This window comes from Herpailurus yagouaroundi, unplaced genomic scaffold (genome assembly GCF_014898765.1).
Source record: "Herpailurus yagouaroundi ecotype Mexico unplaced genomic scaffold, PumYag 28, whole genome shotgun sequence".
NCBI classification, from domain to species: Eukaryota; Metazoa; Chordata; class Mammalia; order Carnivora; family Felidae; genus Herpailurus; species Herpailurus yagouaroundi.
In genome coordinates this window covers 129,552,148-129,567,809 of record NW_024412376.1, presented here as the reverse complement: position 1 = coordinate 129,567,809, position 15,662 = coordinate 129,552,148, and the positions used below count along the sequence as shown (strand labels likewise).

General features: G+C 36.9%; 1 protein-coding gene across 3 annotated transcripts in view; it reads right to left on the bottom strand.

Moving 5' to 3' along the window:
- The window catches only part of GABRA2 (gamma-aminobutyric acid type A receptor subunit alpha2), a 125,501-nt gene that overhangs the window by 109,421 nt on the left and 418 nt on the right, over positions 1-15,662 (bottom strand). For 2 of the 3 annotated variants that reach the window (XM_040484566.1, XM_040484571.1), the window contains exons 2-3: positions 14,694-14,771; positions 11,965-12,080 (exon numbers count right to left, since the gene is read on the bottom strand). In XM_040484566.1, the coding sequence (XP_040340500.1) occupies positions 11,965-12,080; positions 14,694-14,764 (187 nt within the window). In that variant the 5' untranslated portion in view covers positions 14,765-14,771. Of the gene's footprint in view, positions 1-11,964; positions 12,081-14,693; positions 14,772-15,662 lie in introns of those variants that run through there. The other variant, XM_040484590.1, reaches the window with a different exon arrangement.

Below are 15,662 nucleotides of genomic sequence, written 5' to 3'. Positions count from 1 at the left end.
TACTTACAGACCTTTGTGAGGAAAAACTGCCACTGAAATCACCATAGATAGAGTTTTCTGTTAGTTTCCGGCAAACACATCCCTAACTGATAAAGGCCATAATAATATTGTTTCACCTATATTTTATTGTTTTATTCCAACACTAGGAAGCAAGGTTTCCTTTATTTCCAACTGGCATTAAATCTGCACCCTAAAAAGCCACTCGGAATTACTATATCCTCCTCTAACGTCTTCAAGCAGAAGCACGTAAAGTGTCATCCATCCTCTCTGACCGGGTGGGGGAAATGATAGAAATGACAGGCCATAAAACAGTTCCCTAAAAGGAAGGGATGTGATGAAGAGACATGTGCTTTCCACTCCACTAGCTTTCACATCCACTCACTTAAACATGCACCTGCCCACTTTGCTTAACCTCCCAGCTGGTCCAAGGCAACAGCAACAGCAGCAGAAATTGCAGCTGCCCTCTGCACCTGGTGGCAATCAGATGTCTGAGAGGAAGATGCCCGTATTAGAAGCTGTCACCAAAAATGACAAGGTCTAGATTGGGTGTGGCAGCAGTCAAAGAGGAGTGACAAAGGCGGGCAACAGCAGTGTAACACACAGAACTGCATCGAAATGTATGCATTTCTGAGTCAGCAGCTGGGTCCCAGGGGACTTGCCATCACCCCCGTATTCCACGGAGAGTAATGTAAATCTTAAATGACCCACCCTGCCTGCTAGAGTTATGAGTCATTCCATCAGCTTGGTGGCAGCCAAAAATACCTCCAAGAGCCCTTCAGATTGTCTGGGAACCTTGAAACAAGGAAAGTTGAAAAGAAGTCGGCTGCACCCACAGTCCCCTCACTCCTTTATCTGCCTGGTCCTCTCCTTTAAGAATTCAGACACTGTTACTCGAATTTATCTGTTTCAAGGATAATGAGTCCATTTTTTTTTATATTTAAACTATTTTAAAGGGTGACATACTCTAATATAAGCACTGCTAATCATATGGTTCTAAATATAGCTTTCTTGTTACTTATCTTTGATCCTACAATTCTGTTATCCTTATTAAGGCAAAAGCTACTCAAAATGATGAAAGGATAGCTTAGTTTTAATTCTTAGTATCGAGGGACTTGCTGTTCTCCCAGCAATGCCCTAATGATGACTTCTTTTTAAATGGGTCTACATTCACCCCCATTCTTTTATAACATTTTCACCACCCGAAACCAGCCCACTTACTCTCCTAAGAGTGTAAAGTTTCTCTTCTTCTGATATCTGCTGGACGGATTCTTTTGCTGTTCTACAAAGCACGATCATCAGCCTCACATTTTTTGCTTCAATGATTATCTTCTCACATGCCCTAGATAACTAATTAAATCTACCCTCCCATATTCCCCTCTACCCGACCTGAACACCAGCCATGTGATTCCATTTTCTTTTAATTAAGACTTCCTCTCTCTTGGTATCCAAACTTTAATCTTCCTTGTAAACCTAGCTGGCATTTTAGCCCACTCTGTCCTTTCTTGAGAAATTGGAGAGTTTATGTAATCTTGGTAACAAAAATGAATTTTTTCTATGTACCCTAATTTTCTGACTATGGCTGATTTGCTTAATTTCCACTGTAAAGGCTTCTAAAGAATTCATATAATTGAATATATTTGGACTCTCCAACCCAAATATATGAGTAGGAAGTCAGCATCTTGCTTCAAATGCTGAAATCTTCTTATGAGGAATTAGAGGTAAAATGGACTTTTCATCTTTTTCTAAAAGCCCCCCAGTGACACCCTCTTCCTCTTCAAACCACTCCTCCAGTTCAAGTCTGGAGATCTTTTAGGTCCCAGAAAACTTTTTAACATATACCATTCTAAAACCACCTGATCCTTTTACCTTCTTAATGAAAATCAAATGGTTCCCAAATACTTGCTAAAATACCATAGGCATCCCAAAAAACATAATCTAAATATGGGCTTGGGGATGCTATTAAAAGATACTGTATATGTGTGTATATATATATAAATTTATATATTTTTTTTTAATTTACTATTTTATGAGAGAGAGAGTGAGAGAGCATGCGCCAGGAGAGGGACAGAGGGAGACAAACAGAGAACCTTAAGCAGGCTCTACACTCAGTGCAGAGCCCAACATGGCCTTGAGATCATGACCTAGGCCAAAATCAAGAGTCAGATGCTCAACTGACTGAGCCACCCTGGCGCCCCAACGTTTATAATTTTTATCCTTTCTTCAACCTTCCTTAACCTTGTGACATAACTCTACTCTTCTATTCAGACACAAAATTCAATTGTACCACTCATTATATCATAATCGTGAAATATCCCCCAAATCGATTACAATTTACTAACCACCTCCACAAAATAGTTGAAATAGCAGTTATCTTCTTTTTGACATATATTTTTCCTATGGCTACTATATCAAAAGAAGAACCATACTTTTTCTTTTATTGTGTTTTAAATCAAATTAACAATGCCCTAACTGAACATATCCTTGAAGAATGCTGAAATACTTTTATGCAGAAAGAATGTCACCACACATGTTCCTGGAACAATCTTTGTACTACATTTTGCATTCATTCCCCTAAAAAAGAACTAAGATCCCAAATGTTAATAAAGATACTTTTGAAAATGATGCTTTTATAAGAGTACTATTTTTTTAATTTTATGTGAAAACTTTTTTTTTGTTTGTTTTGACATACTTTAAATATTGAAATAAACAAGAAGGAACATAAAAGGATAAAATAAAAACCAACATCACAACTTAGGTCAAGTTAAGACCTCATATGAACTCATATTTTTCTACATGCTAGTTTTTCAGTTTATTAAAAAGGTAAAATGAAAACATACAAAGATATCAAATTACTACTTAATCGAAGTTACTAAAAATGCAATAAACTAGTGGAAATTTGAGAGATCTACATTTTATGGTAAGTGATATCCTTAATTTTACGAGCTTCTATATGAAATACTTTTAGATTTAAACATTAATTGTATTCTTATACATTCCGTTTAAATGATAAGTTCTGTACCTCAAGGGATGAGGGTATTTCAAGTTAAAAACAAGTTTTCAGAATTCTGTGTTGGGTCGGGACCATTAAAAATTCAAAAGAAATAAACTGAATACTCATCACATTACACATCATGTAATTTATTTTTTTATTTCACAGGAAATGTCTAGTTATTATTTAACTCATCTCTAGCTCAAAAGAAATTAAAATAAGGCAGAAGGAAAAGTTTTCTTTACAAAGAGAACTGAGAAGAGACCCCTGGGTGGCTCAGTTGGTTAAAAGCATCCGACTTCGGCTCAGCTCATTATCTCATAGTTCGTGGGTTCGAACCCCACATCAGGCTCTGTGCTGACAGCTCAGAGCCTGGAGACTGCTTTGGATACTGTGTCTCCCTCTCTTTCTGCCTCTCCCCCACTTGTACTGTTTCTCTCTCTCTCAAAAATAAATAGACATTAAAAAAAAAAAAAAAAAAGAAAGAGAACTGACAATTGTCCAGAAATTTCAACTGGAATTAACACTTACCTTACTACCTCTGAGAAAGCTTTTCTTAACATAGATACCCTCAACACCTCTGCTACATACGCAGAAAGGCATGCTCTCTGGATGTTATACTCTTCTACAGATAAAATTCTCAGTCTGACAGTAAATATACCCCAAATCACTCTTGCCACTATGAGAAAAGACAATAATGTCCAATAAAGAAAACACAGGGTAGTTATACAGTATTTTTAATTGGGCAAGGAAAGAAGAAACCAATGTCTACAACACTTGAAAGGCAGAAAGCCCCCAAATATGGTGTGAAATGAATTTCCGCAAAGTCTAGGTCTTATTCATCAAAATATTTCCAGCATTTCAAATAAAACCCAGAAAATACTTGGCCGTTAGCAAGAAATAGTTGAATGCATGAATCATGTTATAGACATAGAACTTGGCCAACTCCAGTTATAGTACAAGAAAAGTGATTTCTTACATCTCTAAATTTCAATAGCATGTTCTTATAATGAAACATATGTTGTACTATTTCAAGCTATTTCAAGAATCATAGTATATCTACCTTATCTGTCCTCCAAGGGACTTCAACCACCGGAGACCAATACCTCACCCTGTACATCTTTATATTCTGCAGAATGTCTGACACATCATCAGCCTTCAATAGACATGGATTAAGAAACAGAATACTAGAATAATTTAATTTGACTCTTTCCATGTTAACACACTGGAAAGTAATGATTTGCTGACTGGCCAAGCTGTTCACTTGGCCACCTCCACTACCAATATAGATTTCTACAATATGATTGAGCTGTAGCAATCAAAAAATAACACCAAAACAAATGGATCGGTCATGCTTATGGTCCAATTTATCCACTGTGTTAAGGGGGTACAAAGAGAAACACTGATTGCACCCGAGCTTAAATGCTAGTGAGAGGCATGCTTGTGCCTGAAAAAGCAAAAATAACAGTCCCTCAAAATTATGACTGAGAGCAATGCTTTTCCAGCAGTGATGGTTGAGAGAACAAACTGCTATTAACCAAGTACGTTTTAAGTTGAAAACAAAGCCTTAGTTTACGAAAACATGAGCAGTATATTCTCTTGGTCATGTACTTCAGTGATGTCACCATGAGTTTTGCTGGAGAGATGCTGTTTGGGAAGAAAATGCCACCATCTAATCCAACGCATACCTCTGCTGCCGTGTATCCAGTTTGCCTTTCCTATCAAATAAATCACAAGCTGTGTACCTCGTTCAAATAACGGACCAAGAAAGAGTTCTGCAAAACTACCTCAATCTAACCATTTCTGAAGAAGCCTGTCTTGGTAGCATTCTCTGCCGGGGAGTGGACAAGCAGCACAGCGTTAGGGAGGGTGTGCAGAAATGCTAAGATGTTCCTCGGTCTTGCCTCGAAATACTGAGAAGAATACAGAAACCTGTACATAACATTACCATGCTTCCAGTTTAAGGTAGCATGCATTGTGGCAAAGCCCATACTATGTCCACACCAGAAGGAGAACACTACAAACAGACCCCAGACAAAATTGAAGGGACTGATTTTGGAAGTCAGACCCGGAGTTTCCAGCCTCCCAATAGCACCCCACTTCAGGCAGCCGAGTACCTTTCTGTTTTTTTGTGTTTCGTGCCTCCAATAACTTTACACAGGAAATGACAATTGATAATGGCCCTCTGCACTTTTAGCAAAAATTCTTTTCCACACTTGTGTGAAATCTCCCCAACTTATTTCTATTTTCTCATTCATGAAATAATCAAATGCACTGTTCCCTGTGACCTTTAGGCAAACTTAAGTGAGTGGAGAAGACAGTAGCCGAGAGCACTGAAAGACTGAAATCTTCTTTTGCCTACAGCTTATTCTGAAGGATATCCTACTCCAGCACTGCAGGGAACCCCAGGAGCCTGAGTTAGGAGGGAAGAGAGAGAAGATTCTCAGCTGCCTCAGGCCTCTTTGGGAATGTCGGTCCCAACCACGGCCGCTGAATGAGGAGAATGCCAAACATCACAGCTTTACAGAGAGCAGAGACCCCAGTAATGGCGTTTACTCTGTCTCCATCTGAGACAAGAACTTCTTAACAGGCAATCTCTCTTTTCCTGCTCATCTCACAATCCACTTTTCCCCCTCCCCCACTTCCAATTCTACCTAGAGATTGCAGACTATTCTTCGTGCGTTCTTTCAGTCCCAGTGGTTCCACCACCCGTCACTTCCTAAGACACTGTCAAGCGTCAGACATATACTCTGTGGCTGCAAGACCCACTCCAGAGCAATTGCCATCCAAGTACCTAGCACATCCCAGGTTAGATTGATGGACATGCTTTCAGTTTTATGTCCCTAAAATCATCATTAATGTTATATAGCAAAGTTTTACTCTGTAAAATATATCTTTTTCTCCTACAGGCAAATTCATCACCATGAATTGATGATGCCAAATTATTACATGTCATGATAATAAATTATAAAGAGCAATACATATGTCATACCTCTTCTGTGAGTGGTTTTGTTTTCAGAGATTCTGTACATATACAAAGGTGTGTCTACAAAAATGAAACTAATCACATAAGAAATATACAACCTCTCCTGTCTTTAAAACTGGGTTATGTGTGCCACAAACATCATTTTTTTTATGAAGCCATAGCTTTTATAGATTAAGTGAAACAGAGTGATGCCCTGTATCGCATTCTATTATAACAACAGCAGCAATAACACTTACAAGTATTGAGTTGCTACTCTGCTTGCCATATACTGTCCAAAGGATTTAAATGTTAAAAAAAAAGTCTCTAACAAAACGAGAAGTCACATATTTTTACTCCTATTTTACAAATAAAGAAACCAAAGCAAGGAGAGATTGAGTAGCATCCTGAAAGTTTTGTAGTTATTTTACAGTGGCAACAGAATTCAAATCCAAAGGTGTTGGTCTCTAGAGACATTGATCTTAAGCACTACTTTATAAAGTAATACCATGCTGTTTTGAGGACAGAATCCCTCTTAGGTTCTGGGACAGATCAGATTTTTATTTATTAATTTCTCCCACTGAATAGCCTATATTTTATTTTTTATAAATTGGAGAGTAGTAAAATCCATAGAAACATGTTGTCATCCACCTGTCTACAGCCTGAAGTAAATATCCATGAGCAAAGCTGGAAACCGACCCTCAGACCCTAAGCCTACGATCTGACATCATATTTTTCATAGCTTTAAGCATAAAGTTTCTTCAAGGTTTCAGAGTATAAAACAAGAACATGGAAAGAAAAAATCTATCTAGACGACCTCTTCGAAAGAGCTTTTCAAAATGCAGTTAAGCATGGTACTCAATCTAGATTTTCCAGATTGGATCTATAATTTAGATACCAAGCCTTGTCATTTCTAATAGTTGTCACTGTTGAGCATTGTGGATGCTAGCTGTCATAAATGTCCAAGGCCTGTCTACACATTCATTTTTCCAATGACCCCATAAAATTGGTCCAAAACACAAATGCTGCTTTTTATTTAGTTAACAGTTTGAAAGCTTCTTATGGAATATAAAAATATATGTGTTATACTCCAAGTTGTTAGCTCTAATGACTAAAATGAAGAGGAAAAACTGATTCAGTTATCAGTTCTAGCTACTCTAAATGCATGGTCTCAACAGATATCAAGGCAAACCCATCTCAGGTGTCCAGGCTCACAAAGAAGTAAGCCTACCAAATGTACAAGAACTACCAATATTTCCTTGGCACGTTTTCAAAGAACACTACCTCCTAAGATGTTTTTCTTGAAGAGTTCTCCTCGTACTCCTAGCAACACTAACACTTATCAATTGTATGTCACATTACGCTCTCTTAAGAATTTTAATTTACTTGAACCACATCATATTTCTGTGAGATATAAACAGAATAAGTGGATCCTCTCTTGCCATTTCATAGATGAGTGAATTAAGTCACATGTGGGATAAATGAATCACCCCAAATCACACAGTTCAAAGGCAGAATCACAACTAACACAAGTCAGGATTTGAGTAACTGGGGTTATAATAGCTCTAATTCACCAAGATGTCATCCCAAAATATGCTGATGCTAATAGTGGAAGGTCAGTGTGTGAATTAAATGATAACTCCTCCACCAATTTTAAGCATAAGGTGAGTTCTATAGTTGATTCTTTTCATGGCAGCACAGTAAATAATAATAATGATGATGATGATGATGATAATGATAATAACATACATGAATAAAATTAAAATCTTTCAAGAAATATTTCAGTGCTTACTATATGCCAGGTCCTGTTCTAGATGCTGGGAACAGATGATGCACCAGTGAATAAAGCAACAAAATAGACAAGAATCCCTGACCTCAATGAGCCTACATTCTAGCAAAAGAGACAAAAATAAGCAATTGCCACTAAACTAATAAAGAAATAAATTATTCTATATATTAAAATAAGGGGGAAAAATAAGCTGGTTAAGGGAGATTAGAATTATTAAGAGGTAGCCAGGTTATAGTATTTATTTGTTTGGTCAGGGTAGGCCTCATTGAGGAGGAGAGATCAAAGGATACCCAGGGAAGAGAGAATAGTCAGAGGAAAAGCTCCAAAGAGTATCCTGGTGTGTTCAAAGAACAGAAAGGAAACCAATGTGACTGCAGCAGGATGAGCAAGAAGGTGAGTTGTTGTGAGGTCAAAGAAAGAATAAGGAGACAGATCATCATGCACGGCCTTGGAGACCACCACAAGAAACCCAATTTTTATTCTGAATGAAGTAGAAATGATTGCAGAATTTTGAGCAGTTGAATGGCATGATACAACTTAAATTTTAAAGAAACTCCATTATTAATCATAAAATATCTTAAAATTTTACCACTCAATGTATTCTTAATTTTTTTTCATGTTTATTTATTTTGAGAGAGAGAGAGAGACAGCACAAGCAGGGAAGAGACAGAGAGAGAGGGAGAGAGACAGAGAGAGAGGGAATCCCAAGCAGGCACCACTCTGTCAGTGCAGAGCCCCATGTGGGGCTCGATCTCATGAACCACCAGATCATGCATGACCTGAGCCGAAATCAAGAGCCAGACGCTTAACCGACTGAAGCACCCAGGTGCCTCTTTCATTCACTCAATGGATTGTATGATCTTCATCATATATATGAATCTCAATTTACCTTCCTCCTTTCAGCATAAAAAACCATTATTTCCATTTTCCCAAGGGAAATCCCAAGGCTCAGAATGTCTAAGGAACTTGGCCAGGGTAAAATCTAGTAAGTGGTCAAGCCAAGTGAAAAGAACAATTTTTTTTTAACTCACAGTCCAAAACCGAGTGTGCTTTCCTATATAGTGATTTGTATTAGTTATAAAGGAAAGAAATGATAATTGAAATTAATTATCCAATTTTTCATCAATAGAGATGTTCTGTTTGATATATTAAAATTGAATCAAACCCATATTTTCCTTCTTATTAATTTCTGGGACATAATGACACAAGTAATTTCCTTGGACTTTCTATGTGAAATGACATATGGACAAGCAGGAGAAGAATTTTGGATGCAGAAGTAATCACAATAATGATGTAAATTTACAACAGTACATTTAGAAAGTTTCTGAAAGTCTTTTAGGTACTGTTATTTATTAATTCTCTACCATATGCCAGGCACTGTGCTAACTTCTTAGCATATATCATCGTACTTAATATTCATCAAATGCTCTAAGAACAGTATGAGTAATCACACTCTACAGATGACAGATGTGGACCTAAAGAGGCAAAGTACTGAAAGGTCATTGGACCGCTCAGGACCAGAGCTGGGATTTTACCTAAATCTCCAAAATCTAAAGCTAGGTCTTTACTAAGCCTCGTTACCTTCCTGTAGCATGCTGCCCAACATATTACTCAACATTCCTAACCAAAAGGTGGGCCAAATATGGATAAGCCCATTTTACAGATGATGAACTGGTCGTAGAAAAGTTAAGCAATCAACATTTATTTGATGGCCACAATATGCAAATCAATATTTAGTTGCTGAGAGCATAGAGGATTTATGATACGATGTCTTGCCTCAACGAGCTTACAATCTTGTTAAGGTAACAAGCGGCACACAAAAAGGTAATAAATAATCCAAGATAGCACATAATAAGTTCCAGATGAGATGTAGAGCCAACAACTGCTAAAGAAATTCAACAGAGAGAAAATTGAATCTGGGTGTTTCAATTCACTTAAGAAAGATCTTTACTAGAGGACCAGTGTTGAGGTGGTCTTTATAGAAAAAGGGTTTCGATCATCAAAGATGATGAGAAAAACACTTCCAGTGAGAGGAAATAATACGACCAAAGGCCAAGGGAACAGATGTGAATGGATTATCAAGAGAAGACGAACAAATGCATACGAAGTGCAGGATGAAAGGGAGGCAAAATACAAACGAAGCCAGGAAGTAGAATGTAGAAAACCTTACTTGGCAAACTAGGAACCTAAGGGAGGAAGGACGAACTAGATCTTTGTTGAATTCCTACTATGGGGCACCGGCTTTGTATGTACTTTTTGTTTATAGAATTCTCTCAACAATCCTGTAAGGCAGAAAGGTAGCTGTGTCATGGCCCTTTTAGATGAAAAACAGTTGATCTGGTGCAGAAAACATGGGGGATCAAGAAAAGATCAAGAAAAGAGAGGGATATGTGGAAAGCATTGTAAGAATAAAAGAAAACTATCTGAATGGGAGATATTAGCATATGCCCAATATCAGAGGATTGAGGAAGACCCTAGACAAGAAGAGCCGCTTAGTCTATTGCATTAATGCAAATAATACAGTGACAAGGATCTATGCTTCAGTGGTGACAATGGAAGTAAAAAAGAATGTAAGAGATATTACAGAAAAAAATATGAAGAGCTAAGTGGCAATAGCCACGTCCTGAAACAGGTAGTTTCTACTCCCCAACCACACACCCACAAGATAGATATTTCCCCTAAGAACTCACAGAGACAAAACTCAAGGTCTTGCTCAAATATTGAGATTTTTGACAGCACATAATCTATTTTAAAAAATAAAATCTATGATTTAGGACAAACATCTGCCTTAGCGTAATCTTCCTCATAAACCACCATCCTGAATTAGGATACCCTTACGCTTGGCAATAGTTCATTTCCATATGCTAACATGGAGACTGATTCCTTATATTCATGCTCATTAGAGATATTAATTACTAAAGAAGCATTATTTTCCTTTTAGGTTTTTTTTCCTTTTAGAAAACCAAGTGCATAGTAAACAACTGAGTTTGCTCTGAAAAATACAATAGGCCTTATTTCTGAACATTATTCCTCCCTGTACTTCTAAAATGAGAGGTACCTCTCAGGGATTCCAAGAAAAATTAACTGCATTAAATAGTATACTACTTAACAACAAGTTGGGTCTTTCCTGACTTTTTCTGACTCTTGGACAATCCAAACCATACACCGGCAAATATATATAGAATTAACAACAACCTAGATTTTTCAAAGAAAGTATTTACGTAAACACCTAGGCATTAATCAATATGCATCTTTACAAGCAATTTAATATTACAAAGTTGTCAGCCTCATAATAAACTAGCTAACTATATGACTATATAAATCTTTGATTAGTACCAATTGTCCAACTAATTTTCCTTTATTTTTAATTAACGGTTAACCTGAACATCCAAATAAGTATAACATACACGTGTGAAATGTGTGTATGTATAATTGAAGAGTAACAATATTTTGAGTCAGAATCCTTTAGAAATTACACACCTACTTTACTTTTACCTAATTTCCTTAGTATCAGCTAAGGATAAATAGAAGTTAATTAAAATTTAACATATTTTAAAAAATTAATATATTAGCCAAGCCTAATTTCCTTTGTCTTTATGGATTAAAACAGATTTGTTTTTCTCAATTGAAAGTTAATGTTTAAATCTGAAATCAAACTATGCCAGTCCAATAAACTTAGGCCTACAGCCAATGTATACCTGAAATGTCTTTGAGAGTTTCAAGAACGCCAAACCTGTGCTGTACTTTAGAAATACCATAAGCATGGATAAAGAAATATCATCATAGAATCCTAAGTTGTGTATTTGTTAAAATATAACCCTAACATACTTTTTATTATGTGCCTCATTTCTTCATATCTGTACTGCTGTGAAAATAAACGTCTGTAAAATGTGAAGATACTACACAAGCATGTCTGCCCGACAATGTTTCATTTTAATATACTTTAAGTTTTAAAAACTTAGCCATTATATGTAAACTAATTTAAAAACCTCATGCAGAAAGTCTGGGCTCTATATGACTTCAGGCATTCTACAAAAATATGTTAAACACATTGTGTGTGTAGAAAAGAAACACAAATAATGTTTATTTCATATACCTTACTTTCTATTATTCAGTTATTTAATACATACATTCATATATAGAGTGTATTAAAATATGTATATTACTCTTAACTTTTAGAAGCATTATTTTGTAAGAGTTTAAAAAAAGTAAAACTACTTTTACCTCCCAGTCCTGGTCTAAGCCGATTATCGTAACCATCCAGAAGTCTGTCTAGAATTCTTGTAAAGATGGTAATGTTATTTTTAGCTTCATCTTCTTGGATGTTAGCCAGCACCAACCTAAACAGATAATTTTAGAAGCTGATATATATATATATATGTACATATATATATACATATATATACGTATGTGTGTTGTACCAGTACCAACATGCTCTACTTCCTTGATTTGAATTTTAAGTCTCTCTAAGCTATTAGGGCCACCCATTTTCCTTCTTTGGTCACTTCTATAAATACCAGCATGTCTATGGAGAAGATAAATATGTTGTTGAAAATGGATACTAAATACTAGATTATCAGAAAGATTGACGTCAAACTTATTTCAGGTTTCTGCCACTTAGCACCCAGTGTGGAATATTCATTTTCTAGAATCCGTCCCCTAGAATATATTATGATTGTAGATGGCCACATGCTGGCACTGTTAGTAATGTGACTCTGCATTAAGAAAGGTACAATAACAAAACGACTCCTGAAATACTACTGCAGCGATTTGAATATTAATTGGAGAATAAATTGCCTCCTTGGAGGCAGAAAATTTCTCTATCTTCCTCATAAGTGCCTTTCCTTTTTTCTTTATGTCGTTTTTCTCTTTCAGAGATTATTTCCTTACTTTGGGTATACCGCCACCCAATGGCCAAGTGCAATATAGACATCAGGGAAACTCCACTGGCTGTGTTCCAGGCTCCACTGTAGCCAGGTGGTGGAAGTGGGCTCTGAAAGGAGCAGGGGCACATACAGGGGTACAGACAACCCTGGAGACATACCCCTCCTGACTGGTCTCTGAGGAGAGCGCTAAGGGTTACCTAAAGATTAAAAATCTTGCTACTTGTGTGTGTGCGTGTGTGTGTGTCTGTGTGATAAATTTGCAGAGAAAACAAATGGTCTTAAAATATCACCAGAAAAGGGTTAGAAACAGTGATTTTCTCCATTATTTCTCCATCAGAAAGCCAGAGACCTGATTTTGTGACATCCAGCAATTTGGCGCATAAAACAGAATGTCCCTTTTCACTGCCATTTTTTTTCCCCTAGAATGATTCAGAGATTTAAATTACTGGCCCCAAAAAAGAATCATTTATATAATAGAATAAAATACTGGCATGAGCATTACTGGTCAAATATAGAACAGAAAACTAGTAGAGGGAAATAATGGTTAAGCACTGAGGACCTTCAGTGATTACTAATTGACCATGGTAGGTTCACTCCTTCAAAATCAAAGACTATATGTGAGAGCTGTCTGATCAAGGTGTACCGTGTAAAGTATCATTGACAGAGTCAATTTGTATTTAAATGATTACACAGCTAGAAACAGTCATAACACATTAAAAAATTGGTAACCAACTTCAAACAAATATTGTCTTGAGAGCACAGAAAATACTGAAACACTGATATACAGGTAAACATTTAAAAATTATGTCAGCAAACAAGTTTATCAAAACTCCAGCATCAAAAGTTTCTATGTTACCTTAAGCTAATTCTAAAACCAATCACTACAATAATTGTAAAGTTCCACACAGAGGTTTTCACTGAAAAGTGGTATTTAATCATATGTCAAATTCTTTTTCTAAATTCAGTATTAAGATGTTAAATGAGGAGCTACTTTCAAACTAAAAATAAGCCTTTATGAAGAGATTTCTTCTCAATTCCACAAAATATTTTCATTCTTTGACAATTACTTGACAGGAAAATGAAAAATTAAAAGGCAAATAAAGATATAATAAAGATATTATTTTTTTTAAAAAAATCATTAGATGAACATTCTTATCATTTACATTTCAAGCCCTCTAATATTTTGAAAATCATATCCTAAGTTTAGATAAAATAAAAAATGCCCATTGATAATACAAAATCAGAAAAGACTACAACTAAGATGATGTTATGGAAAGCAATAAGAATTAATTTTATGTTTGTAGAACACAGGCAAAGCAAAATTAGTTACATGTTTAAAATAATAAGTACTGTTTATGACAGTGACCACTCTGCAATAAAAGATCTCTAAATCAGTAATATGAAAAGTTGATGAATAAATCAAGCTTTGTTTTATTGTTTGTAATTGTGAAGTTGTATACTACTTCTACCTAGAGGTTAAAGACTCACACATCCTTTGGGTTTCCTATGTTGACTAAAGAGCATAGACCACTAACAAAAAAAAAAGAAGAAGAAGGAAGAAAGAAAAGAAAAAAAGGAAGGAAGGAAGGAAGGAAGGAAGGAAGGAAGGAAGGAAAGAAGGAAGAAAGGAAGGAAAAAAAAATCAACTTAACAACCAAACCATTTTAGCTTCTGCTTTTCTGTTTGGCTTAAAGAAACACTGTTGGCTTCTTTACTGAATGTTTGTGTCATTATAAACGCATACAACTTAACCACTTCAAAACTTGCAAGAATATGCCATCCAAAAGATATTCTTTTCTTTGGTGATTTTCTTTTCTTTTTGTAAGAAAATGTTCCTGATCACTTGCGTATTTTATCACTAAAATCCAGAAGCAGTGAACTTTTGATAGTCTCTCCCACTTCATAGTTCAATTTTTTGATACAAGCTTTTTTTTTTTCTCCCCTTCATTAGAATTGATTCTTCAAAATACTTCGGCTTCTCAAAGGCCAGCCCTGCATTGATGACATTCAAGAAACACACCTTTACCCTGAATCTAAAAAGTCAAATACAATAAATAAATGTCTCACCTGGCTGGGTCCCACACCAAGAAAACAAGAAGAAGCAAATGCATGTTGTAGGTGTTTAATTTCGTCTTCATTGTCGCTCTTTGGAAAGCCATGGAAAAAAAAAATACACTTAAAATTACATTCAGTCCCAGAAAGCCCAAAAGAATGTCAATTGGTGTGAGAACTGGAGTTAAAGCTATTGAATTATTCCACTGGAGCAGTGTGGGGTGTGATGAATGGGTTCGGGGGGGGGGGGGGGGGGAGTTTTTTTTTTTTTTTTTTTTTTTTTTTTTTTTTTTTTTTATCTTGGCAGTAAGATGACCAAATAATCAGACTGCTCTGCCAGGAACTTCCCCCAGCCCCATCGTCAGCAAACACTGTTTTGTGCTCACACACACGTAACAACAACACACGGGACCCTGAACTGACTGACATAGGAGCTAGAGAAGAGAACGGGTCCGGAGGAGGGGGGGAGTGTAAAGGAGGAGGAGAGATGGGTCCCCCGTGCCACAGCCCCCTCAACCAAGACCACCCCCGCAACCCCAACGGGAAAAGCAAGGGGCAGGCAGCCCACTTTTTTCGATGATTATTCTTTTCGTTACAGGGAACTGCAGCCCTCGCGTCTCCACTTCTTCGCTCCCTCTAAAATAATAGAAAATAAAATAAAAGAAGCTCCCTCCCCGCCCGTGCACAGTTGCCCGAGACCACGTCTCGGAGGCAGCCGGGTTCGGCTCAACTGCTGCGAAACGACGCGTTGGACAGCTGTTCCGGAGCCGAGACCACAATCGGAGCAGGAGCGTGAGGCTCCCGGATCCAGCACCGGCAGGCAGGCAGCGGCAATCACAGTGTGCAAAGTTGCAGACTATAAAAGAGCCAGGCTAACGCGCTGCCTGCCGGGCGGGCGGGCCGGCGTCTAGGATCTTATTGTAGTTGCAGATGCGCTTCTGGTGATGAGTATCGAAATTATGTTTTAAACGTGTTGGGGAGGAG